Source organism: Pieris napi, chromosome 10, assembly GCF_905475465.1.
Source record: "Pieris napi chromosome 10, ilPieNapi1.2, whole genome shotgun sequence".
Classification (NCBI taxonomy): domain Eukaryota; kingdom Metazoa; phylum Arthropoda; class Insecta; order Lepidoptera; family Pieridae; genus Pieris; species Pieris napi.
Window position 1 is genome coordinate 9,914,687 of NC_062243.1, and position 25,188 is coordinate 9,939,874.

A 25,188-nucleotide genomic window follows, 5' to 3' on the forward strand; every position below is an offset into this window, starting at 1 on the left:
TTTATGAAATTGGTATATAAGTCTGTGGTATTAGTCGCTTGTTTTGCTCCTTACTCTACAGTCTATACAAGTAAGAATTCAGTTATGTTATACGCTCTATCATCTATGGTTTGTTTCGTGTACTAATTACTATGTCTAATTAATTGCGATTAAGATTTTCGGCTTATTGTAAGACTTGTATTGTGAATATAGAAAATAATTTAAACGCATAGATGAATGTAGAAGATCATAATGGATAAAATACCGAGAACTCATGAAGGTAACCTTTTTCTATTGTTATTGGCCTCACCCACTCCTGCCAGCCATTTTTAATATTGGTATTAAATATAACCTATTATAATTCTTTTAAATTTTACCAAATGTTCCATTTCCCGTGCCAACACTACCAGGTAGTTTATCAATATATATTTGTGTAATATTAATAGTAGACAAATGTACGGGAAGTACATTGTTTATAGAAAATAAGAAATTTAAATTTATATCAAGTTTTTTGTTCGTCTTATCCTTTTCTTACATAGAAATATAAAAATACTAGAGATTTAAATATTTATATTGAATATATATTTTATACTTCTTGTGTTTTGTTTATTTTCAGCTATTGAGGCTCAAATAAAAGAAATTCAAGCAAAGAAAAATGAATTACCTGAAAATGGTTCTGGCAAAGGTGTATCTTTAGCAGACACATACTATGACAGTGATATTTATGATAGCTCTGGTCAGACCGGAAAATCCAGGTATGATGGCTATGTAACATCAATCGCTGCTAATGATGAAAATGAAGATGAGGATGTTGAAAATGTTCCTATAAGTCAAAAGAGACCAGGATACACAGCTCCTGCCTCATTACTAAATGATATTGCACAGGTAAGGGTAGCCTAATTACACTTTCTGTTCTATAGATGTATGTTACATATGGCATATTTATAGCAATTGCAATTACTTTTGCAAAGGTTTTGCACAGGAAAGTGCAAAACCTTTGCAAAAGTAAAAAAATTACTATTGTTAGATCATGTAATAAAAATAACATGTAGACAATTTGCTGTTTAGAAGGCCCTGAAATTTATAAAGAATAATCAATATTCATTTGGTATGTTGTCAACTTGCTGTTTTAATTTGCAATTTCTAAAATTTATAAAAAGTGTTTATTTTATTGTATCTCTTCAAACATATTAATTTGGATGGTATTATTTTTATTGTTAAAGCTTTATAATAATAACTCTATACAATAATTATCAGTTTACATTTCATAGTATATGTGTTAGTTGTGTTAATATAAGTTCTAAAAATAAAAGTTTGTTTTGTTAGTGTTCTAGTATTTTATAATGGCCATTTTAGGGTGAAAAAGCCTCTTCCAAATTTATTGCTTTTTCTTCATCTTGAGTAACATTTATCTATTTTTTCCCTGCGAGTTCTATAATGTCATCTGTGCTAAGCTGCCGTCTGATTTTCATGTGTGGCTACAGAGAAATGACAGGTAGAAACTCACTCTAATGGAGATTTAACCCCAGTGAAACCCATCTTTTCTTTTGTTGTCCTATGCATCACTTTCGAGTAGGTACAGTCCTTTTGTTGTTTCAAGTGACCATCCTTTTTCCCGGGCTTTAGATATGGTATTATTTATACTTAATTTTATATACAATTTTACAGAGTGACAAAGATTATGATCCATTTGCTGAAAAAAGACGACCAACAATTGCTGATAGGGAAGATGAATATCGCCAGAAAAGGAGAAGGATGATCATTTCTCCAGAGAGAGTGGATCCCTTTGCTGAAGGTATTAAAGTATTTTATCTAGAATATTAAACATTTGTGCATTGTGCTGTAGCCCTCATTTATATTGCATTTTTATATGTTATAGGGGGTAAGACTCCTGATGTTGGATCTAGGACTTACACAGAAATTATGAAGGAGCAATATCTCAGAGCTGAAGAGACAGAAGTAAGTGATCCATAAATATTACATAAAATTAAAGAATCATTTTATTTTACTGTTCACACATTATTATATTAGCTTCACCATTGCATTTTTGTAAAGTAGTAGACAAGTGTAAATTAAATCAAAATTGTTATGCATTGTAATTTTATTCAATAACTTTGTATATTTTAGTTGCGGAAAAAACTTATTGAAAGAGCTCGAGAAGGTACTTTAAAACCTGTAGCACAAGCCAATGGTGAAGCTGCAAAACCAGCAGCCAAACGTAAAGGAAGATGGGATCAAAGCACTGAAGATACACCTTCAGTTAAGAAGACTGTTGCATCAGCCACTCCCAGTTCACAAGCAACACCATCATGGGAAAATGAGGTTTGTTTATTTTTAAGATCATGGCTATAAGAGATATTAGTATATTTTTAAGCTTTTGGCCTCTTATCTAATAACACAAAGGAAACAAATACACAATTCAAAAGACAAGTAACTATAAAATGTGGAATCTTCTTTACACACATTAGGTATTTACCAAAATTATGTTATTTTGTATGTGCTCATGAGGGTTTAATGCATGCATTAGATGTTACCACACAACTCATTTTTTTTTTACTTTTGAGACAGCTGCTTATAAGTTTTAATACATTGCAGGAGTGTGTGAAAGAGAACTTAAGCTTGTATGTAGTATCTGATTTAAATGTAATTTTAAAAAGTTAACATGATTCAATAACATAACATTGACATTATATTGAATGATTTGATAGGATAACTATAGTCTATATTAATATTGATATAAAGATAATGTGTGTCTGGAACACAGCGTGGTGGTTGGGAAGAGACTCCTGGCGGAGGTGGTCGTGGGGGAGAGACACCCGGTGCGACACCATCAGCTCGTGTGTGGGATGCGACACCCGGACATGCTACTCCCGGGCATGCCACGCCCGGAAGGGAAACGCCGGCTCATCACGCCTCTCGGCGAAACCGGTGGGATGAGACCCCCAAAACTGACAGGGGTAAGTAAATTTTTTTTGGCTATGAAATAATATTCTAAATACAACTTAATTTTTTTTAATATCAAGACAAAAACTATTGTCACATAGATTAGAAATAAATTTGTCAAATAGATGTTCTTACAAAAGTAAAATATATGTGCCTTCTTTGCACGAAAAAAACATTCCATGGTGATCCTCATGAGCACACAAATGAATAAATTATTGATTTTTGATTCTAATAGTGAATTTTCCTCAAGTCTCTATATACTTTTAAAGTAATGTTTAATTTATAAAATTCCCAATAGAAACTCCCGGCCACAGCAGCGGTTGGGCTGAAACACCTCGTACAGATCGTGGCACTGGCGTTGATACGATACAAGAGACTCCAACGCCCGGTACAAAGAGAAGGTCTCGATGGGACGAGACGCCAGGAGCCACACCAGCCCCGGCCACGCCCACTCCATCTCACGCCACACCCACACATGCCACGCCGTCCCACGCCACACCTGCCCACGGCACCCCTACTCCGGGATCGCACACGCCGATGTTCACCCCTGGTGGTGTAAGTAACAATGACATTAATAAATAACTGATCAAATGCAAATTTTTCCCTATTATCATTCAAATACCACTGATCTGTCCTTGCGATGTATATTCTGGCAACACCATTTCCAAAAGAAATTGAATTGATTATAGAAATGAAAGTAGCTTTACGTTTAAAATAATTTCTAATTAAAATTCTGCTTATTCCAGTCGACCCCCGTGGGAGTGAAAGCTATGGCTATGGCTACTCCTACGCCCGGCCACATCGCGGCCATGACTCCGGAACAGCTCCAAGCTTACCGCTGGGAGAAAGAAATAGACGAACGCAATAGACCTTACACTGATGAAGAGCTCGATGCCATGTTCCCACCTGGGTACAAGGTTTTGCCTCCTCCGGCCGGTGAGTACATATCAATTAGAGGGATCGCGTTTATTTTGAGTTTTTTAAGTAAAAGTGCTTATCGAACAGTTAGTAATTGATCCAAAAATTTATTTCAGGGTACATGTAAAAGCCTCCGAACTCGTCGGGATAACCTACACGGTGTTCTTTAAATACATGTACTATTCAATTCGAACTTAATTACGATATTAAATAAGAAATTTTTCTTTCAGATGAATGATGACAAATGTAGTGACGTCGGAAACGCTACGCTGTACCACGATATAGCGTTTGGCAAAAAAGGCTTTTGTAAATTCAGTTAAATAACCTTTTTTGCCAACCGTCACAGCATACGGTTCCGACGGGCGTGAGTCTGACGTGTCCAATTGTTGCCCAGGTTACGTCCCGATACGGACGCCGGCCAGAAAGCTTACCGCGACGCCTACCCCGTTGGCTGGTACCCCAATCGGCTTTTTCATGCAGACGGAGGAAGCCGGCGGCTCCGCGGCTGCCGCGGCGCGTCTGCTCGACCCGCAGCCCAAGGGCTCGCAGCAACTGCCCTTCATGAAGCCCGAGGACGCTCAGTACTTCGACAAGCTGCTCGTTGACGTCGACGAAGACACGCTCTCGCCCGAGGAGCTCAAAGAGAGAAAGATCATGAAACTGTTGCTCAAGATCAAGGTATACTGACCGTTTCACTAAATAGCTTGATGCAATTGATGTCAATTAATATAAGTAACAATATTTTTTTAGTTTATTGAATAATTGTTTGATATAAAAAATAAATAAAATAAATCAGTGGCGCTACAACCTCTTTAAGTCTTGGCGTCAGATTTTTGAATCTGTTTCTTGATCATTTTTAAATCTAATAGGCAAGTAAATGATCAGCCTCCAGTGCCTGACACACGCCGTCGACTTTTTGGGTCTAAGACATGTATGTCGGTTGTTTCCTCACGATGTTTTCGTTCACCGTTCGAGCAAATGTTAAATGCGCACATAGAAAGAAAGTCCATTGGTACACAGCCGGGGATCGAACCTACGACCTCAAGTATGAGAGTCGCGCGCTGAAGCCACTAGGCCAAAACTGCTGCTTAATTGTTTGATATAAATACGGAAAAATTTCACGATACTTTGTCATTTTCTATTTGTAAATTTCGACATTTTCAAATTAAAAACTGAAATTAATTCTTATACTAATAACATTATGTCATCTTTCAGAATGGAACGCCGCCAATGTGTAAGGCCGCTCTGAGACAGATAACCGACAAAGCCCGTGACTTCGGTGCTGGGCCACTCTTCAACCAAATATTGCCACTTCTCATGAGCCCTACACTAGAAGACCAAGAGCGACACTTGCTTGTCAAAGTTATCGATCGAATTTTGTATAAGTTGGACGATTTAGTCAGACCCTACGTTCATAAGGTAACAAGATTTTTAATTTCACACTGAAACCACATGCATCCAAATGCCTTAATGCATTTCAGTATTTTGATAGAATAATGAAATACTGTTAAATGAAACCTGCAAACATTTAAAAAAAAACTGTAAAGTCTAGGTTTTGTCCAACAACTTGGAATTGTCATGTGAGGCAGCTAACGGCCGCTTTCTATACTCAATCCCAATCCAACTTTTACTACTAAAGATTTATATTTCAATCCATTTCTCATAAAATACTTTTAAATAACCGATCGATGAAACGTTTTTGTAAAATATCTTTAAATTCGACAGATGGAATTTTAATATTTATCAATTTAAGTTTGCTAAAATCCGTATTAGAAATAATGTTTTAATTCTTTTACTAGTTAATTCAGTCTCAAGGATGGAACAGCGTATTTTTCAGTAGCTTCAGAATATAACTATTTTTTTACTTTACACAGATATTGGTGGTGATTGAGCCTCTTCTGATTGACGAAGACTACTATGCACGTGTGGAAGGTCGAGAGATTATATCCAACTTGGCCAAGGCTGCCGGACTGGCCACCATGATCTCCACTATGAGGCCTGATATTGACAACATTGATGAATATGTCCGGAACACAACTGCGAGGGCTTTTGCTGTAGTCGCTTCAGCCTTGGGTGTGTATTTATTTTTATTAACCAGCTTTAGAGGGTTTTAAATGAGCCGTATGTATTTATTACATTTTATAAGCGTGGCGATTTCCTAAATCGTCGGAGTTACGCCCCCAGAGTATAGCCAGATGTAGGCACTCTCATTAACTGTTACATTTCATTATTTCGCTTATATTCTATTTCTGTATGCGAGTGGTTAATATAGAGTAAAAATAAAATCCTCTATTATAAACAACATAAAAATAGAATATATTAATAATATATTTTTGTGTTGTTTAAAATCGTGTAACACTGCATAAGGCAAACTTATCTCTACATATGCTATTGCAAAGTACGCTCAGCTTGTGTTGCTGCAAAATGAAAATTGGAATTGAATTGAGAACCATATAAATATGTATAATATTTATCTATTATATTTATAACTAAAAGTGGCCCAGCTTTTTTAGCTGTTTTAATTTATTTTAAGAAATTTAACATTTGGTGCATCTTTTCAGGTATTCCATCTCTCTTGCCTTTCTTGAAAGCTGTGTGTAGATCGAAGAAATCTTGGCAAGCAAGACACACTGGTATTAAGATTGTGCAGCAAATTGCTATATTGATGGGATGCGCCATCCTCCCACATCTTAAATCGCTTGTGGAGATCATTGAACATGGTAAGTAATATATTTATTATTTACATTCTACTAAGAAAGTAATTTCAGTATTATTGTATTATTGGATTCTATTATAGGATTTCCACGTATACAACGGCACTCTAAAGTTAGGTAAAATACGTACCTAATATATGTTTTGTATTGATGAGTACCACTTGGGACACCAAAAGTTATAATACAAGACTTTATTTACTTACGAAGATTTCTTTAAAGAGTAAAAATAATTTAGGATCAATAATATTATTAAATTATTCCTCCAATTATTACATTTTACATTAGCAATTTTTTATTCCATAATATTTGTCAACTAAACCTTTAATTTTAATAGGTTTGGTCGATGAGCAGCAGAAAGTGCGTACAATCACAGCCTTGGCAAGTGCCGCTTTAGCCGAAGCAGCCACACCTTACGGTATTGAGTCCTTTGACTCCGTACTGAAACCCCTTTGGAAGGGTATAAGAACACATCGAGGCAAGGGTCTGGCAGCTTTCTTGAAGGCAATTGGGTATCTGATACCCCTCATGGACGCCGAGTACGCCAACTATTATACCAGGGAAGTGATGCTTATCCTTATCCGTGAGTTCCAGTCTCCTGATGAAGAAATGAAGAAAATTGTACTCAAGGTAAACAGTTCAATAAAGAATATTCCAATAATTATAAAAAATGAACAATCCAGAGGATTTCTGATATTTCTCAACATTTTGAATTTTCATCAAGCTTCATTGGTCGCCTTGCTTTTTTTAAAGCGCTGACATCGTAGGTCGTGCTTTCGATACCAGATGAAACTTTAAAAGAAATCTCGTTAAAAAGGCACAGAAATGTCGGCTGTGTGTTTGTTGAGTGTGTTTACGGGACTTCAATAAACAGACGTAAACGCTTGTATAAATTGTTTGTGTGTGTCGCTTAATTTTAATGAAATAAATATATTTTAGGTAGTGAAACAATGTTGTGGTACGGATGGTGTGGAGCCACAGTACATTATGGACGAGATATTACCGCATTTCTTCAAACACTTCTGGAACCATCGCATGGCCCTCGATCGCAGGAACTATCGCCAACTTGTTGATACCACTGTTGAGATTGCAAACAAGGTAATTCATTATTTATGCTAAAAATATTTGTATAAAATAACGGTTAGATGAAAAATTATGTTGTTTAAAAAATACTCCCATTTATTACTTAAAAAAGCTGAAGAAAGAACTTTACAGTTCGACTCTTATTATTATAAGCTTATTTTTTTTAAATATTATACCAGGGAAGTGAAACTTGTTTCCTCATGAATGAGTGAAATTATCCGAATTTTGCCTAAATTTAGATTGTCTAAATTTAGATTGAAGTCTTATACTAGATAAGGATACTATAAACCTTAGTTAGTTAAACAATGCCATTGAATTTCAAAGTGTCAGCATGTAACAACAAGACATACATACCTACATATTGGGACTTTATAAGCCAAGGATTCTAGGTGTATTGCTATTTAAATATATTTAATTTTAGGTTGGAGCTTCAGAGATCATAAACAGAATTGTGGACGATTTAAAAGATGACAATGAACAGTACAGAAAAATGGTAATGGAGTCGATAGAGAAGATACTGGCCAATTTGGGTGCCGCTGATATTGACTCGAAACTTGAAGAAGCCCTCATTGATGGCATCCTTTATGCATTCCAAGAACAAACAACTGAGGTATATTATATTTTTTATCATTTCAAATGTTCATGTTAAGGTTTTTAGAAATTAATAATAGGCTATTTGACTGTATGAGAAAAATTTGTTGAGAGTATCCTTATTTAAAAAGCGTTATGAGAACTCACTTGTATAATGTAATAGTAATAAATCATAATTTATCAAAAAATGCGACATTTAACTTATTGATGACGAAGCTTGTAAATAATATGTGTTGTCCTATTAATCCTCTTTTGGAGTTGAATTTCTTTGGAGTGTTTTTGACCGAAATATAATGTGTGTATTTGCGTACTAATAACATAACATATAATATAAAACTTTAGTTTGTTTACAAGCATTCTACGTCATAGGGCCGGTGTGACGCCATCTTTCATAGACAAAAGTTTTTGCGTGTTCTCGAAATGCATCATTCACTTGAAAGTCAATACTTAACAGAATTAAAGTAACACCGTGTTTAGGTTCTGTAGTCAGTAATGAATAATCAGAAATCGTTTTTCGAATCTTATCAAATAGCCCATTATAACACTTATAAATTTATAATTCCTAAGGAATTCCTAATCCCTGCAATTGGGGATGGGGAGTGTAGTTGTTGATAATTTTTTAAGTAATCCGTCTTCTGAAGATGGTGTGATCACCAAAACAGCTGTTTCACTGGGAATCAACTCAGGTAATGTACACCTCAACCAGAGGCGGCACACAACATTTCCACTTTGTACATTTATTTCTATCATAGCAAATGTTGAGGGTACTTGCTAATTACGACTCACTGCAAATAATTTAAAAAATCTGTGTAGTGGAAAAGAACCACAACAAAATCAATATCTTATAATGTTTGATTCACCCCCTGGTTCAAGATGTTTATTTCCATTCTGATTATTTAGTCCAAATAAAGAAATAAATACCTTTTATTAGTAGAAAAGACATTATACATGAATTTTAATTTATGAAAATTGTAAACTTTCAGGATGTAGTTATGTTAAATGGATTCGGTACAATAGTAAATCAGTTGGGAAAACGGGTGAAGCCATATCTGCCGCAGATCTGTGGTATCATCTTGTGGCGAATGAACAATAAATCGGCTAAAGTGCGTCAACAGGCCGCGGATCTCATATCCCGAATCGCTGTTGTCATGAAAACATGTCAGGAGGTGAGTCAGTTTATTTTGTTAAATTTCTTAAAAAGTATATTTTTTTATAGGATGCATTGTTTTCCATATTTCAAATGGGTAGTACATTATTAATTCGAATTTCATTTATCAATTTTAACAGATTCAAAAATTTATAATTTACCAGTAGTAATATCAAAAATATGTTTTGATTTCCTATAATTACAAAATCTTCTAATAGTATCACTTACAAGTTACAATTTATTCAATGTTTCAGACATGTTGGATTGGAAAAATTTAGTTTACTATTTTAAATTTGATACTATATCTTAACTTATTTACAGGAAAAACTGATGGGTCATCTTGGTTTAGTGCTTTATGAATACCTCGGTGAGGAGTACCCTGAGGTGTTGGGTTCCATTCTGGGTGCCTTGAAAGCCATTGTTAATGTCATTGGTATGACTAAAATGACGCCACCCATTAAAGATCTTCTCCCTAGACTGACTCCTATTTTGAAAAACAGGTACTAAATATAATATAGTAAAATTTAAAAACAAATTCAAATGTAAGGTGAAATTATTTTCACTTTTCGTCCGCTAGATCTAATTTTACATCTTAACGCGGTTTGTCCATTCAATTATTTTAAATATACAGTGTAAACTCTTTATAACGAATTTTAAGGGAAGAGCATTTTTATTAGTTATAGAGAGGTTTCGTTATAGGGTGGGAAGAATTAATGTATGGGTATTGGATTAAACCAAATAAATTAGATTCATTTTTTGGTTATAAAGAGTTTTCGTTATAACGAATGACTTTATAAAGAGTTTACACTGTATGTAAAAAATGGTGCAATCATGTTATAGGAAATATGTTGCTTCTATATAGGGATACTTCTTTAACTTCAACTTATTTTAGTCCTTACTAAATGTTATGTGACTGATAATTCTGAGTGCGGTTGTAAAATGGAAAAACTTTCATATTTAGCCTCACCTGAAGTTAGTGAGATACGCCGCACATGGTATTGACACCTACAAAGCCAGTTGACTGGCGGGTTTTTTTGAATGGTTAGTTTTTTCTTTCGTAAACTAACTACTAAAAGTTTATACGTACAATGTGCATTTGATAGTTGTTTATTGAAAGACATATTTTACTATAAATATGTTAAAAGAACCCAGCTGTAAATGGTACTTGATAATGCCTCTGTTTTAATGCAGAAACATCTTCTGATATATTTCTATTTATATACAAACACCTTTAAAAATATTAGATTAAACCCGTATGTTGCTGTAATTCACTGGAAACTCAAAATTATAAACCCTTTAGAATCTGTATAGGTCGATTATCGAAAGCTGGCGCGTTCACAGTACTCACACTAATGCAATTTCACTATACAGTATGTTTAAAAATATGACTTTTTTGCCAATCTATATATTTTAGTCTACTCTGGTTTAAGTAAGTGTCGTAAGTTGGGTGGGTTGTAAATAAATAAAAATGTGTCAAATACATATAAATATTATGTGCATACGAGGGTGGATCCAAAAGTTCTAAGCCCGACCAAGAACGTAAAAAAGTAGTTTGTGTAAATAATTTTTCATTTTTCGACATAAGCTCCATCTAGCTCAACACACTTCACTTTTACTTCACTAACAATTCTTTCAATACTCCTCTTAGAAACCCCAGTCGCATCTGATATCAAATTAAAAATAACATTTTTTCATAAAACTGTTTTTATTAAGATGCTTAAAATAATTAAAAACATTGTGCACCATTTCACGAGATTATCCTGGTAATGTTTAGACGGAATATATTTCATAAGACATTTTTTTCAAAGTATTCTAACATCCAACCAAATAAGTAAACAATCACAGACAAAATAATAATGAGAAAAAAGATCAACATAAACAGTAGCAAAAGCAAAACAATGACTGTCTCTTTTATACTCATAAGCTTGACCGAGCGCGAGAGAGACGGACAGTCTTTTCATGATGCATATTCTGTTTGACATAACGCCTCGCGCTCACAGACACTACACAAACACAAAGTGTAAATGTGTTGAAGCCGCCAGCTTTAGATAACATACCAATATATGTATGTATTAATAAAACATTAATGCATTTATATATTACTTTTACGAACGTCAAAAAAATTATATGATTCATTCAGATCTCAAATCAAGAGAGAAGAAGAACTGGAAATGAACTCTGTCTCTCTAATAAAACCTTTTTTTTATGTAACGAAATGCGTTAAAGTGCTTTTTTTAATTTATGTTTATTTACAGACATGAGAAGGTACAAGAGAACTGTATAGATCTCGTTGGACGTATAGCCGATCGAGGTCCGGAGTTTGTTTCTGCAAGGGAATGGATGAGAATTTGCTTTGAACTCCTGGAGTTGCTAAAGGCTCACAAGAAAGCCATCAGGCGAGCGACGGTCAACACATTTGGTTATATAGCGAAGGCGATTGGACCTCATGATGTACTGGCCACCCTTCTTAACAACTTGAAGGTCCAGGAAAGACAGAACAGGTACAGAAATGTATAATTAATAAGTTTGTATCAAAATATTATTATGCAGTATAGAAATATATATCATTATAATATAAACTAGCGAATGCCTTTATTGTCTTTGAATCATTGATATACAAAAAACCCAAGATGCACAGTCTCGAATAAAAGTAACGCTCGAAAGTGTCCCGAAACACTATTTCTGTCCCTTTCTATAACAGTATGTCTATAACAGTATATGTTACAAGCATATATTATTGCAAAATCAACCTTACGCGAATTGCTTAAAGTTGTTATTACAACGCAGTGTATACGTACTTAAAGCAATAAAATTTTACGACCGACCGTGGTCGGTAGGACAAGGTATTGAGTGGAGTCGAACATTACTTTTTTATTTACAACTATTTAACATAATTTTAAATTTATCCGACTTTTCGGGTGCTTTACAGCGTGCGTGGTCACGGTGACTAAAGACAAAAGGTGTTGGATGTTAAATAGTTGGAAATTTATAATAATACATAACTTTAATTCGGTTAAAAAGTTTTTTCTTTAAATTAAAAAAAATGTTAAATTGGCTACCCTGACCTTTATATAGCGTAAATATATTTGTCAAAAACTACACACAAAAAAGTTCAAAAGTACATAAATTTATTTATAAAAAAAAACAAATAAATAACACCGACTCCACTTATTAGACGCGAGACTATTTGAAATGAGTGCACAATTTAGAATGTTGCGCTCATTTTTTGAGGACGTTTTTTAGACGTTGATTGTGCATCTTGGGTCTTTTATATATCAATGCTTTGAATACATAATATTCACAAGAAGTGTATTGCAGTTTATGGAAACGAAATTTAAGTTAATTTTGTCAAGTAATGTATGATAATCTCTGTTCAAATGCTTCACAATTATAGTTCTATAATACTACACTACTATTCGAACGAAAAATGTTAAGTCCTGTTAAAGATTATAATAACAATATATATTATACATAGTAATATAAATAATAAATTATACTATAAAAAAATATTTTCCTCATAATTTTTAACTTTGTTTCCATTACAGGGTGTGCACAACTGTAGCCATCGCTATAGTAGCGGAAACTTGTTCCCCATTCACAGTATTGCCAGCCCTAATGAATGAATACCGAGTGCCAGAACTCAACGTACAAAATGGCGTGCTCAAATCGTTATCTTTCCTCTTTGAGTACATCGGGGAGATGGGGAAAGATTATATTTATGCTGTGTGTCCGCTGCTGGAGGATGCTTTAATGGATCGGTAAGATCATTTGTAATTCTGGTCTTTATATTGCTTATATTTGGAAGCCATTGTTACTAAGTAGGTGCTAATCGATAGGCGGTTCTATCCTTACTCTTCTGTGTTACACCGACACAAAATTCGCGCATAACACGTTGTTGGCCAATAAAGACCGAAAGAAAACCTTTGCAATAACATTGAAATTAAATCCGGATAATCAGGGAGAATACTCGTTTTTCGACTCTTATTCTAAAACGTTTCTCTTTCATGGTACATATATAACATTTCCCCTCTCATTTATGAAAACTAAGTCTAATAGCGCTCTTTTAACTAAAGTACTCTATCTGTCAAATGTTTCATTACGCGTAGAAGAAGAGCGGTGTACTTTAGTTAAAACATGCAATTAGACATATTTTTTAAACGAAACCCTAAGTGCGATAGATTTGACTGCGCTAGAAACTAGATTCAGACGAGCTTTGAATTAACTTTGATACAACTATTAATCTTTTTAATATTTTCAGAGACCTAGTTCACAGACAGACCGCATGTGCCGCTATAAAACATATGGCACTGGGCGTATACGGCTTTGGTTGTGAAGACGCATTGGTCCATCTCCTCAACCACGTGTGGCCGAACATATTCGAGACCTCGCCGCATTTGGTACAGGCTTTCATGGATGCTGTGGAAGGAATGAGGGTCGCCCTTGGACCTATCAAAATTTTGCAATACGCTTTACAGGTTTGAATTTTTGCACATTAATTAAACTTAACTTTGTATATTATTTATTTAATTCAACATTTAATCTTGGCGTATAAGGCTTATATGAATGCTTGTTTCGAATTGGCAAGGACAAAAATCTGTAAACCTGTCTTGAATATTATCAAATGGGTCCAAAATTGGTCTGGCCTATTAGGAATTTCAAATCTGAATATGTTTAATACACTGCTCGACACTTTAGTACTTCTTACTTCGCTCCATTAAAATAAATAAAACTTTATTTATGACAAAAGGGTTGTGACAGAATTCATATATCGCTAGTCCCCACACTAGGGAGGCCCTGTGTTGTGGGTAACTAGAAAACAATTATTACGTGATACATGTTTGAAACAGTTGAAAAAAAGATAATAATAAAAAATACAAAAATAATAATAATAAATTTAGAGTTACAAATTAAGTGAATGAGTGAGTGTGTGAATGGGTGTGTATGCGCATGTATTTGAGAGTGTAGCTGAAAGTTGTTATGATCGTGCACTGTGTCTGTGTTAGTTTTTGAAACCTCAAAGTCATACCAAGATATGTAGTAATGCCTCTGTAGATTCGAAATCCAATTTGGCTAGTGTAGTTTCTATGTGACTAGCGAGTTTATATCTGGATAGTTTAACGATATAAATAATACTAGGTCCTTAGATATAAAATTGGCATTTTATCGTACTGGCCACTTTGATCTCAAATATCTCCTATTTGGTTAGGAATTGTATTTTTTCTTTATGACGCAATAACGTCTGGAGTAATCGAATTTTTTGTAAATAGAAGTTTAGATTTCTTTAAATAGAAGTCGGTTGAAGCACGGACAAATTCATCACAAAAAAAGATGTCTTATTTTAATTTAAACTAATGAAGTTTTTATTTTCAGGGCTTGTTTCATCCAGCCAGAAAAGTTAGAGATGTATATTGGAAGATATACAACACCCTATATATAGGCGGTCAAGACGCGCTGGTAGGAGGTTACCCCAGAATACACAATGACCCCAACAATCACTTTATTCGATATGAATTAGATTATATGTTGTAAACTCTAATATTAAAAGTGTGGCTAGATTTGTTTGCGCAATAAACTTTGATCACAAGTATAATTTGTTTTAATATTATTATTTTTTTTAATTCATCTAAACTATTGAAGTAAATTTATAAATGCAAATGGTGGCGTTTTGCGCCTCCATTTTCGATTAAATTTTGCAAAAAATATTTAAAAAAATAACCGAAACGAATTAAATCTTGACTAATTTAATTTTTCCACATTAAATATTCTGACTTAAAGGGAAATAAAACCATACATTACTTGATAAAATGTTACTAGATATTTATTTCTTAATACATTTATAAATAGACCATAGTCGATAATTTTTGAAAGCAAAAAAAATAATAGTAGAAATGAAAAATTTATGAGAATTTTTTTTTATTATGAGAATTAATGGCTTTCATCCTACTATTTTTTTTTTCACTTTTTATTATTTTTAAAGGCTTCTTCCCTGGTCTAAAAGCGCACTGGTTGTTTTTTTTTTTAATTTTTCTTTTCATTATAACATCGCTTATATCGCATATCTATAAATAATTGTTGACTAGAGAATAGCTAGTTTAATAATACCTCATAATAGACTAATTTAAAAAAATATTTTGCTACATAATTATGATTCGTAATAATTGTTGCATTGAACCAACCAGAATTATCAAGTATTTGACATCTAAAAAGAGTAGGTACATTAATTATAAGCTAATAAGCCAACAAATAACAATACTGTTCAAATTCGACTTTCATTTCACGAGAATTTCCAAATCCATAGACATTTCTTATTAATAAACGAGCCCAGATGCTAAATAGTCCAGAAAAAATGCATTTGGTTTTTACGACATGTTAGTGTTACTTTTTCAAATACATGAATAATCTTCCATAAAAATAACGCAATAGATAATACATCAATATTTTACATCGGAGCTTGTACAATACCCGCTCAAGTTAAGAGTGTATGTTAGCATTAGAGGATTTAAGAAGAATGAGCCTGCTTGCCTAGAGACATAGGTCGAACAATTGTTCAAGTGAAGCCACGCAGTTTAGACGCAGAATAAGCTGTAGGTTAATTATTAATACTATTTAGTGAATGATTTCAACAAGCGAAAAAGGAAGAGAAGAGATTTTTTTCATATTTTTGTCAATTTTGTTAGTGTGTGACCTGACATGAGGCCGGAGGCGACCGATCCGCCTGAACGTGGCGACGAAATTTTAACTCTTCACATGAGGTCAAGGCAGCGCGAGCGGTAGCTTTTGCCTTGGCTGCATCTTGTAAAGTTGATAAAAAAAAGCTAAGTCATTCAAATCCATAAATTGTTTGCAGTCAGTATTGTTATTTGTAGTCTTTTACAAGATCATAAATCGGTAAACATGGAATTCGTGATATATCACTAACCTGTTAGGAATGTTTCTTACACAAAATATAAAGGAGATCAAATTATAAACAGTAAAATATATTAATATCATTGCTTGTGCGAAAAATAACCGCAGTTTAAACTTATATTTAAGGCTTACTTGGAATATAGTTAATGAGCAAAAAAATAATTATAACGATATAAACTACGAGCCTCTTACGGATACATAAACACAAGGAACATTCAAAATAAGTTGCCAAGCTACTCCTAATACGTTGTCTGTGGTGAGACCAAGTCTTCTATGCAGAGAGCCGTCAGATCGCACCGCCCAAACCTCTTGATCCTTGCATGATACATGTTTGTATGTGACGTCACAATCTGAAATAAATTAATACAACATGATTGTCGACATACATACATTGTCGTGGTGAGAGACGTGCGGGGTAATGAATATTCTCACAATTTCTTGTATACTTTTATGAAAGAGATCTCTTAGTAGTAGCTAAATCAAATTTAAAAATCCATATACTATGAATCTATACTAAAACTTTGGTATTTAGAATTGATAAATATTATAACTCGTTCAATGTAAAACACTTTATAACTCCGTTAAATATAATTGTTTGAAATGTTTGTCCATGATGTGAGCCTATAAGGCTTGTGGCTAATAATGCAACCCTCTCAAGATAGCTTCATCATTGCCAGAAGTGGCCAGTTACGCCAGGCCAGAGAGTATACTCGCGGGCATGATTACCATCGGAATCAGGGAAGAAGACTATATCTTAGAGTTTAAGCTATAGTGAATTATATATTATTTTCATATCAATCAAGACAATCATTGTCGAACTATAAGGGTGTAACAGTCTTGTCAACATAAGAAAATGTAATTTAGCACTCCAGCGACCTCAAATCCTACGACAGTTCTCTTTCTACACAGACTCACCTTTTCTATTTAGGCTTATACTCTGTTTTAAAAAAAATCGTAAGTCGTATTGCAATAATCAAAACAGATTCCGATAACCCAATATCGCAATTCGATTTTAGTTTCTAGAACGTTAATCAAATGTAAATTTACATACAAGAGCTGTCAAACCGTGTTTGACAACGCTCAAGACGAGGTTCTGATATTGAAATATGGACCTACAAATAGGGTTTTTTTTCCCCCATTTCTGCCTTCACGGTTTGTGCGTCAGACATAAACACGTCTTTACAGATCAGCCATTTTGATAAAATCCCTACAAATAAGTTTTCTTCGCATATGTGGAAAAATAAATAAATTTGTAACGTAAAAAAAGTATAATGGAATGTCATGATTCTTACCTGTGATATATTTCCAATGCTTTCCACAAGGTTCCAATGGAGAAATATCAGTTCTTACAGCTAAACCTCCATTCGTGAGGAGGACCCACGCAGACGTCGAAGACAATGAAACCATCTTGGCCCCAGCGCCCGATTTATGACTACCCCCAATACTGCCCTTAGGTGCTTCTATAAGCCTCCAACTTGTTCCTGCGGGGTTCTCTTTGGTGATTCCATCTCTATAGTAAAGTTCTGCTTTCCTCCCCACCACCCAAATAATGTTGTTGCAAACACTTATAGCGACTAGAGCCTGTGGGCTGTTGATGTGTTCCCAATGATTCCCCTGAAATAGATACACGTTTACATATTTATTATTAAAACAGTTTTTTTAGTTTCCTTATAACTAGTATTTCTGGACACGATGTAGCATCAAGCCAAGATAACTGGCGACCAGAACCACTTGGGAGTCACTTTTGACTATTCCTCACTCTAAACACGTCAAATTTGATTGACATTTACCGCAAGAAATGTGTAAGATGTTGAAATTTTCAGCAGAATAGAAAATAGAATATTTAACTAAAGTATTATTTTGTCTCTTTCAACCATATTTATGTTTACGCTGCAACAAAAAGAGACAGATGAGTAATTTAGTTAAAACGTTGCCATTAGACTTAATTCGTTTTTATGAATAAGGAGATTTTTATATATTTATTATATTTAACTTACAACAGGTGTAGCTGCAGTGACTCCGGTTTTATATATAACTTCACCGCCTAGAGTTACAGCCCAAACCGATACGTCCTTATCATTGCCAGCCTAAAATGTATAACAAGATATTTAATTACATTTGTTCTGGATTAAACGAACTGACAAAATTTACAAAATACTCTACAACATTTTGTTTTTCTTATTTATTTTTATAATAAATTGCTCCAAGACGTAAGGGGCCATTCAAATATTACGTAAGCAGATTAACTGCAATTTATCCCCCCCCCCCCCCCCCCCCTCCTCTTGTCAACTAAAGTAAACAAAGCTCTCAAAAATAATAGTACATAAATGTATTAATTTTTTGAAGGAATCCTCGAATATGCATTTCGTTTTCAAGCATAGACAATGTATGGGTAATAGGTGAAAAAAGTAAATAATTACTGTTGACTTGATCACCAAATAAGAAAATCAAAAAACTTACGTAATTATTGGGCCCCTAATGAGGAAAATAATGTAACTAGCTTACATTATATAAACATAGATTTTTTATAAACAAAAACATGGCGATTTAAAAGTGTGAGTGAGTGTGGAGGTTTTATCGCCATTATTGTCTTTCTCGTCTTAGACCGGGAGAAAGTGACACAAAATAGTTAGTCATTGGTACCAGTATGGCGGTTCTACAGGGGTCTTATTACGAAATTTAAAAAAAGAATTTCGATAGTCATAGCGCTGGTACCGGCGGCCCAAGCGCGTGGGCGTTAGTCGAACTCGTCGGATTATTTACGACTTTTAAACGAGTTTCTACACCAACTTCATCCATTGGGCTATATTAGGGAGCTCCAGGTCATGGTGAAAATCGAACACTCATGCCATGCTTACAGACGGTTTTATACTAAACCCCCACCTTGACAAGTGTCATCTACATTATGGAGACCATAAATAAAAATAACAAAACCTAACACATGAATGATGTGATTTAATAAACAATAACTAATGAATTTTAAACTTATTCTTACCCACAGTGATAAATCTAGTAATGCAGTGGATCCAGCGCGAATCCAAGGGCCTTCTGTATTAATTTGTGCCTTTCTATACCAACGGCGTCGTCGTACACAATCTGTAAAGATTTTCTTCCCGTGATAGGGCGCCGGAAAATCTGTGGCATATTGCCATCCATCACTATCAACCCCACCTGGTGTGTTGTAGTCTATCATCCATTCTGAAATCTGAAATTTAAAGTAAAACGTTAAATTGTACATAATTTTTAAGCATCAAAAGAAATCTGAGCACATAAGTACTACCCAATGCCAGTGACGATTTAACAATTTCGTGTGCTCCCTGGTTCGTTTATGTTTGCCTGTTATGTCACTCCACATGTAGCGATCAGTCGGTAGGCCCGTAGAAGTGTACCCAGATAAAGGATTCCACCTCTGATTTTCATATATACAATATGTTTGCGTGTCTGTCATAGCGTGTATTCCATCTGTACTACCAAGGCCTGCCAAGATTAATCATTATCAAAAAAATTAAAGGAGGAAGAATGTAAATATTTACTTGAATAACATACCTTTTAAGGGTCCACCACCCCAACCGCCCGTATACACCCATGCTCTATGATCATGAGATAGTCCCCAAACAATATTATTTGCACAACATTCTACTTTTCTTAAATAGCCACCAATCATTTTCCAAAACATTTCGTCAGGGCCAATAATGATACTTGTTGAAGAATATTCCATATTGAACAATTTCAAAGGACCAAAAATATTAACAGATGTTATGTTTTCAGGGCTTAATCTATGTTTAAAGAAACAAAAATGTTTATCATTCACAGTGACAGTAAATCCAGCTGTATCACATAAAATCTTTATGGTAAATTCTTGACCAGGAATTAAAGGAAGTTGATACCGTTCTTCTGGTCCCCAGTGACCAGATTTTTTTGTGTTGCAAACAACAGCACCCTCTTCAAATCGCATGTTTAAATGGAATGGAATTTCAGTTACTTCAGTTTCAATTTTATGTGTCTGCTTTACTATTTCTGGACCTTGTAAATTTATATGAAATCTGTTAATGTCGTCAAACAAACAACCTGCGACTTTTAAAGTACTACCAGGAGGAAAATTATTGTACAACATACATGTGTATCCCTTTTGTATGTCTTTACCAAACAGCTGAAATTCTTTTGTATAATTACCAGCACTTTTTTCAGCGGTTAAAAGTGCTGGAGCAGGATCCCAGTTCAATACATCTCCTGAATTTGTAACTACCCACACTGAACTTTCTGATGGTCTTCCTGAGTGTCCATAAATCTGAGATATAATATCTACTAATACATTGAGCCATTCTTCTTGTTCCATTTCTGAGATAAATTGAATTTTTAATATTTGACTGCTTTGGTTGGGTATTGTTAGAGAAACTCGAGGACTACCTGGTTCAGAACAAGATGTAATACTAGTTACTTCACTGAGATTAAATATAAATTTAATAGTACCATCAGGTTGGAAAACTGACAGTGTTCCCGTATTTTCAGAAGCATGCCAATAAAGAGATATTATACAATCCTCACTAGTGTTATTATAGTTAACTATTCTTGACTCACAACTACGGGTCCAACCTTTTTCTTCAATAGCTATACCAAATTTGGTAACATCTATACTTAAACTGTTATTTCTAGTTTTTAATTCATCTAATATTTGCAATCTCCATTTAGCTACTATGTCAGTATTATGTACATTTTGAGAATCACTGAACCAATGAGGTGGTTGTACTGAATCAAGAGAGCATGCACCAGCTGCAACAAAACTCCAAGCCACATCACAGGTTCCCCATGCAGTTTGGCTGACTTCTTCATCAAAAAACATCCCAGAATCAAGGTCAAAAACACTACTGTCACTGTCTGGTTGTGCCTCCATTCCAACAACGGAGCCCACACTTCGAACTGGGCTCCAAGCTCTAGGATTTTTTAAGGTAGTCTCGTAACTTTTACCGGTCATATCCATATTTTCTACATTCATGCTAATTTTTTGCTTTAATTCCTTTGAGGGTTTAAGAGGTAGGGTATTTTCTATTGGGGCAGAGTGTGATTCCTCCCATGAATTCCGTAAATTTATATTGGACTTCAGTTCTGGAGTGTTTTCATTAAGTAAACTTAAACTTTGGTGTTTCTGATTTGATGCTGAAGACACTATACTAGTAGCACTTGATGTTCGACTAACTTGCATATTGGCTTGCACCATTCTCCATCTCTTGCCTGTCAGCTCATTAGCATTAATTCCACTTCTCCAATAAACACTTTTGTTTGATCCTCCAATTGCAAATACTTGGTCATTTATTCCCACTGAAATGTGTACCATATTTCCATTTATTTCTAACCACCCATTACCCATAGCAGCCATTTCTGAACATCCTGAAGCATTTCCATCTATTCCTTTCCTAAACCATACTCTTGTGTCCGCACTTACTGCCCACACAACATTTCGTCCAACAGACACAACAGTTAACTTTGTCTCATTAGGTGATTTCACTTCTAACCAAGCTTCACCTGTTGGACAATCTTTGCTAATACCTTTACGTACTATTGCTCTGCCAGACCATAACAAAGCCCAAACTAAGCCAGATGGGCCTACAGAAATTTGTTTTATATCACAGTTTGGTGGAATACTTACATTTATCCATTTTAATCCTTCTGGTGAGGTAGTACTTACTCCTGCTCTGTACATAACTCTACCTTGAGCAGTTATGGCCCAAACAGCGAGAGTGCCAGGGGCAGCATAGGGTATTTGATTACCACCAATACTCACATCAATGAAAGGTTCCTGAGTTGGATCTTTGTGTAATGGTGCTATTGCACACCAAGAATTCATAGCACTAAACTTTCTGTACCTTATCCATTTTCGCCTGCGGACACAAGACTTCCATTGCTTAACTGGTCCAAATTGAGCAGGAAAGTCGACAGCATAACTCCACCCATCATGATCTAGAGGCTGACCATCTAAGGTTAACTCCAATTGCCAATCTCCTTCCCATTGCCAAGCCATTGATGGTAATCGAATACAGTCAATAGATCTGTCTTTTGTACCATCTTGAGACGAAAAGTGATAGCGATCTGTAGGCAATAGCCGGCCACTAAATCCCTCCAAGGGCAGCCAACGCTCATTTTCATATGACTCTTCTTTGACTCTTATTGGAATCTCTAAGCCATGAACATGTAAATATATTTGCCGATCACCTCCTACAGCCCATAAAAAATGGGGCACAGCTGATAGCGTTTTGAACTCCAAACCTAAATACATGAATTCTCTCCAACAGGATCCATTAGTAGGAAGAGCATATACCTTTCCCTCATTATTTATGGAAAATAAAAGGGAGTTGCTCGACATCTTAAGATAACTTTACCTTTGGAATTTTAATCACGGCTTATAAAAATATATATGTGTATTCGATATTTAATTAATAATAAATTGTCCCATGTTTATTGTACGTTTTTGGTATCTTTTAATAAAAAACATTTCAAGACCATAAATAAATTGAATTGATCTACTGGAAGTGTAAGACTACAATGCAAAATGCAAATTGCAAATGTATTCAGTATTGTAAAGACTAAAGTGTAAACACTAAACTGTAAACTAGTATTCTGTATTGGTATTTGGCAAATGGCAACTAAAATTGTTTACTCACTCTCGACTAAAATTTGATGTCATACGCCCTCTTAACTGCAACCCCTTCAACTACACCGATTATATTATAAAATATTTTCTTAAAAAACTAATACTTAAAAATATATCAAAGTTTATATAGTAATTATTTTAGACTAAAAACTAGTTTATTATTTTATAACTTTATTACCGACTTTATTACTTTTAATTAACGTTATTTTTCACTTTATCAGTTTTCATGTAAAGACCAGTGCAGATAGCCTTTAAAATAAATAACGTAAAAGATAAATAATGTATAAGATAAAATTAAAAACCAAAAACCAAGTTTTTGGTTTTTAATTTTTATCTTTTACAAATTTCTTTTTTTGTTAACGAAATTTGGTGAAAACTTACCTTTCTATGTCTCAAATACGCTGTATTTTATTTTTTCACCCTATTTTGAATTAATATCGAAAAAACACCCTAATTTTCAATCGAAAATTCACCCGTCAAAATATCAGCTTTTTTCAAAAAGTTGGTGTGCTTTCAGTTTGTTGAAATCTCTTCTTTCCTATGGTAAAAAAATATATATATATATTACCATAATACCTATACCTCTACTTGATCTGTGGTACGATTAATTTTTGTAAGGTTATGTTTATAAAATATAAATCTTAAATTATAGAAATAATTAAGACTGTATGATAATAAAATAAATATTTTTTTGATTTAAGTAGACTTTCTTTAGAGATTTTATTTCATATGAGTCATTTATATGAATCTAAAAAAAAATACTTTTTTTAAAACCTGGCACAATATCAACTAAAATAATGAATTGCGACGTATCCTTGACGAAAATAGATTTACAAGTTATGAAAATTCTGATGGTATAATGAGTTATCTGAGTAAATTTGCGAAAAACATTAAGCATCCTCTTTTAAGGGGAATGGCTTCTTATGGAGTGATATGGCCTATTTCAAGTTTCATTCAACAAACTTTCGAAGGAAGGAGTTTTGGTAATAAAATTAAGTTAAAATATATAAAAGCATATATAGTTATAAACTACATATAATTGCGTAATTAATATTTCAGAAGACCATTCTTATGATTGGTGGAGATGTGCTCGTTTTGGATTTTATGGATCATGCTATGTTGCTCCCACCTTGTATATTTGGTTTTCAATTGCAAGTGCTGTGTGGCCAGGAAGTACATTGAAGTCTGCTGTGATAAAGGTATCGTATCTGTATTATTTCAGACATTAATATATAAAATTTGGTGGTCTAATAAAACAATATTTTCTCGTAGACTTGTATTGAAACAATAACCTACACACCATTTGCAATGTGCAGCTTTTACTTTGGAATGAGCTTATTAGAGGGTAAATCAGTGGAAGATGCAGTTGCAGAAGTTAAAGCAAAGTTTTGGCCCACATATAAGGTAATTAATTTCTTAGTGTTAGTATTATAGTGTAAGATATGGAAAATATTAATTTTATACTTGATTATTATTATTTATGGTCTCAAAAAGTTTATAAAGATTCAGAGTTGGTAAAATGACTGGTGACTATTTACTTTAATAATTTTAACAATTATAAAATAAATTTAAAGACTAGAGTAATATTTACAGGTAGGAGCCTCAGTGTGGCCTGTTGTAGCAGTAACAAACTTTTGGCTAATCCCTCCAGCAAACAGAGTTCCTTTCATAAGTGTTTGTAGTCTTATATGGACATGTTTCTTAGCTTATATGAAACATTTAGACAAAGAAAATGTGCCTCAAAGTTTTAAACATAGATCTGTTTAATGACAGGGATAGGGATAGTTTAAGATACTATTAGCCAAATTTTTTAGTAAATTTTGACATAAAATGTCAAGTACATAGTACTAAATTTTTTATATTAGTTATTTATATTTTCATGAGTGATATTTTAGTAAAGTCAAATAAATAGAAGTATTATGAGATATAAGTATTAACATACATTTACTAAGTATTCATCATTATTAAATTATACAAAGTCATTCCATCTCATTAATATACTTATAATCTATATTACTTTGTTATTTACAGTAGTTATTAACAGTTAAAAATTCAACAAATAAATATTGTTATTGTTCATGTTTTGCAGTTTTATTATCAGCATCAGCATGATTTAAATTATGTTCTAAGTATTTTAAACTTAGGCGTTGTTTCTATTTGAAAAACAAATTTTAACATATTATAAAATTTATTATATGACTAGGTACTTCCTACTTATTCTAGGGTTATTTTATTGGAGATCCCTTTTGCAGAAAAAACATTTA

The 25,188-nt window shown here is 33.9% G+C and overlaps 3 protein-coding genes across 5 annotated transcripts; 2 read left to right on the top strand and 1 right to left on the bottom strand.

Annotated features, from left to right (window-relative positions):
• The first annotated feature begins 81 nt into the window (after positions 1-81).
• LOC125052860 (splicing factor 3B subunit 1) lies at positions 82-14,959 on the top strand. Of its 2 annotated transcripts, XM_047653902.1 has the most exons (21): positions 82-259; positions 596-864; positions 1,648-1,774; positions 1,859-1,938; positions 2,107-2,301; positions 2,744-2,936; positions 3,221-3,477; positions 3,669-3,858; positions 4,235-4,518; positions 5,056-5,259; positions 5,715-5,913; positions 6,402-6,560; positions 6,889-7,181; positions 7,491-7,649; positions 8,056-8,244; positions 9,209-9,391; positions 9,694-9,872; positions 11,628-11,873; positions 12,918-13,130; positions 13,631-13,847; positions 14,743-14,959. In XM_047653902.1, the coding sequence occupies exons 1-21, from the start codon at positions 232-234 to the stop codon at positions 14,899-14,901; spliced, it is 4,023 nt and encodes a 1,340-aa protein (XP_047509858.1). In that variant the 5' UTR covers positions 82-231; the 3' UTR covers positions 14,902-14,959. The 2 variants fall into 2 exon arrangements, 1 of the variants encoding a protein (XP_047509858.1); XR_007117501.1 differs by lacking the exons at positions 12,918-13,130; positions 13,631-13,847; positions 14,743-14,959 and adding an exon at positions 10,334-10,413 and having other exon boundaries at positions 11,628-11,740.
• A 205-nt stretch (positions 14,960-15,164) lies between these two features.
• Positions 15,165-23,048, bottom strand: LOC125052861 (tectonin beta-propeller repeat-containing protein). Of its 2 annotated transcripts, XM_047653903.1 has the most exons (6): positions 19,825-23,043; positions 19,559-19,755; positions 19,274-19,483; positions 18,276-18,365; positions 17,571-17,892; positions 15,165-16,628 (listed from the first exon to the last, which is right to left on the bottom strand). In XM_047653903.1, exons 1-6 carry the CDS (start codon positions 22,634-22,636, stop codon positions 16,456-16,458), a joined length of 3,804 nt encoding a protein of 1,267 aa, XP_047509859.1. In that variant the 5' UTR covers positions 22,637-23,043; the 3' UTR covers positions 15,165-16,455. The 2 variants fall into 2 exon arrangements, with proteins under 2 accessions (XP_047509859.1, XP_047509860.1); XM_047653904.1 differs by lacking the exon at positions 18,276-18,365 and having other exon boundaries at positions 19,825-23,048.
• Positions 23,049-23,600: 552 nt separating this feature from the next.
• On the top strand, positions 23,601-25,003 carry LOC125052863 (mpv17-like protein). The gene is made up of 4 exons (XM_047653906.1): positions 23,601-23,907; positions 23,984-24,123; positions 24,197-24,328; positions 24,518-25,003. The coding sequence occupies exons 1-4, from the start codon at positions 23,784-23,786 to the stop codon at positions 24,689-24,691; spliced, it is 570 nt and encodes a 189-aa protein (XP_047509862.1). The 5' UTR covers positions 23,601-23,783; the 3' UTR covers positions 24,692-25,003.
• The last annotated feature ends 185 nt before the right edge of the window (positions 25,004-25,188 follow it).

Excerpts from the sequence above, each read along its gene's own strand:
- LOC125052860 (XM_047653902.1), top strand. The coding sequence starts at position 232 with ATGGATAAAATACCGAGAACTCATGAAG. Across the intron at positions 3,478-3,668 it reads CGATGTTCACCCCTGGTGGT|TCGACCCCCGTGGGAGTGAA; the intron begins GTAAGTAACAAT and ends TGCTTATTCCAG. Across the intron at positions 5,914-6,401 it reads TGTAGTCGCTTCAGCCTTGG|GTATTCCATCTCTCTTGCCT; the intron begins GTGTGTATTTAT and ends GCATCTTTTCAG.
- LOC125052861 (XM_047653903.1), bottom strand. The coding sequence starts at position 22,636 with ATGTCGAGCAACTCCCTTTTATTTTCCATAAATAATGAGGGAAAGGTA. Across the intron at positions 19,756-19,824 it reads GGGTGGTGGACCCTTAAAAG|GCCTTGGTAGTACAGATGGA; the intron begins GTATGTTATTCA and ends TAATCTTGGCAG. Across the intron at positions 18,366-19,273 it reads TACTAGATTTATCACTGTGG|GCTGGCAATGATAAGGACGT; the intron begins GTAAGAATAAGT and ends TATACATTTTAG.
- LOC125052863 (XM_047653906.1), top strand. The coding sequence starts at position 23,784 with ATGAGTTATCTGAGTAAATTTGCGAAAAACATTAAGCATCCTCTTTTA. Across the intron at positions 24,124-24,196 it reads TGAAGTCTGCTGTGATAAAG|ACTTGTATTGAAACAATAAC; the intron begins GTATCGTATCTG and ends ATTTTCTCGTAG. Across the intron at positions 24,329-24,517 it reads AGTTTTGGCCCACATATAAG|GTAGGAGCCTCAGTGTGGCC; the intron begins GTAATTAATTTC and ends TAATATTTACAG.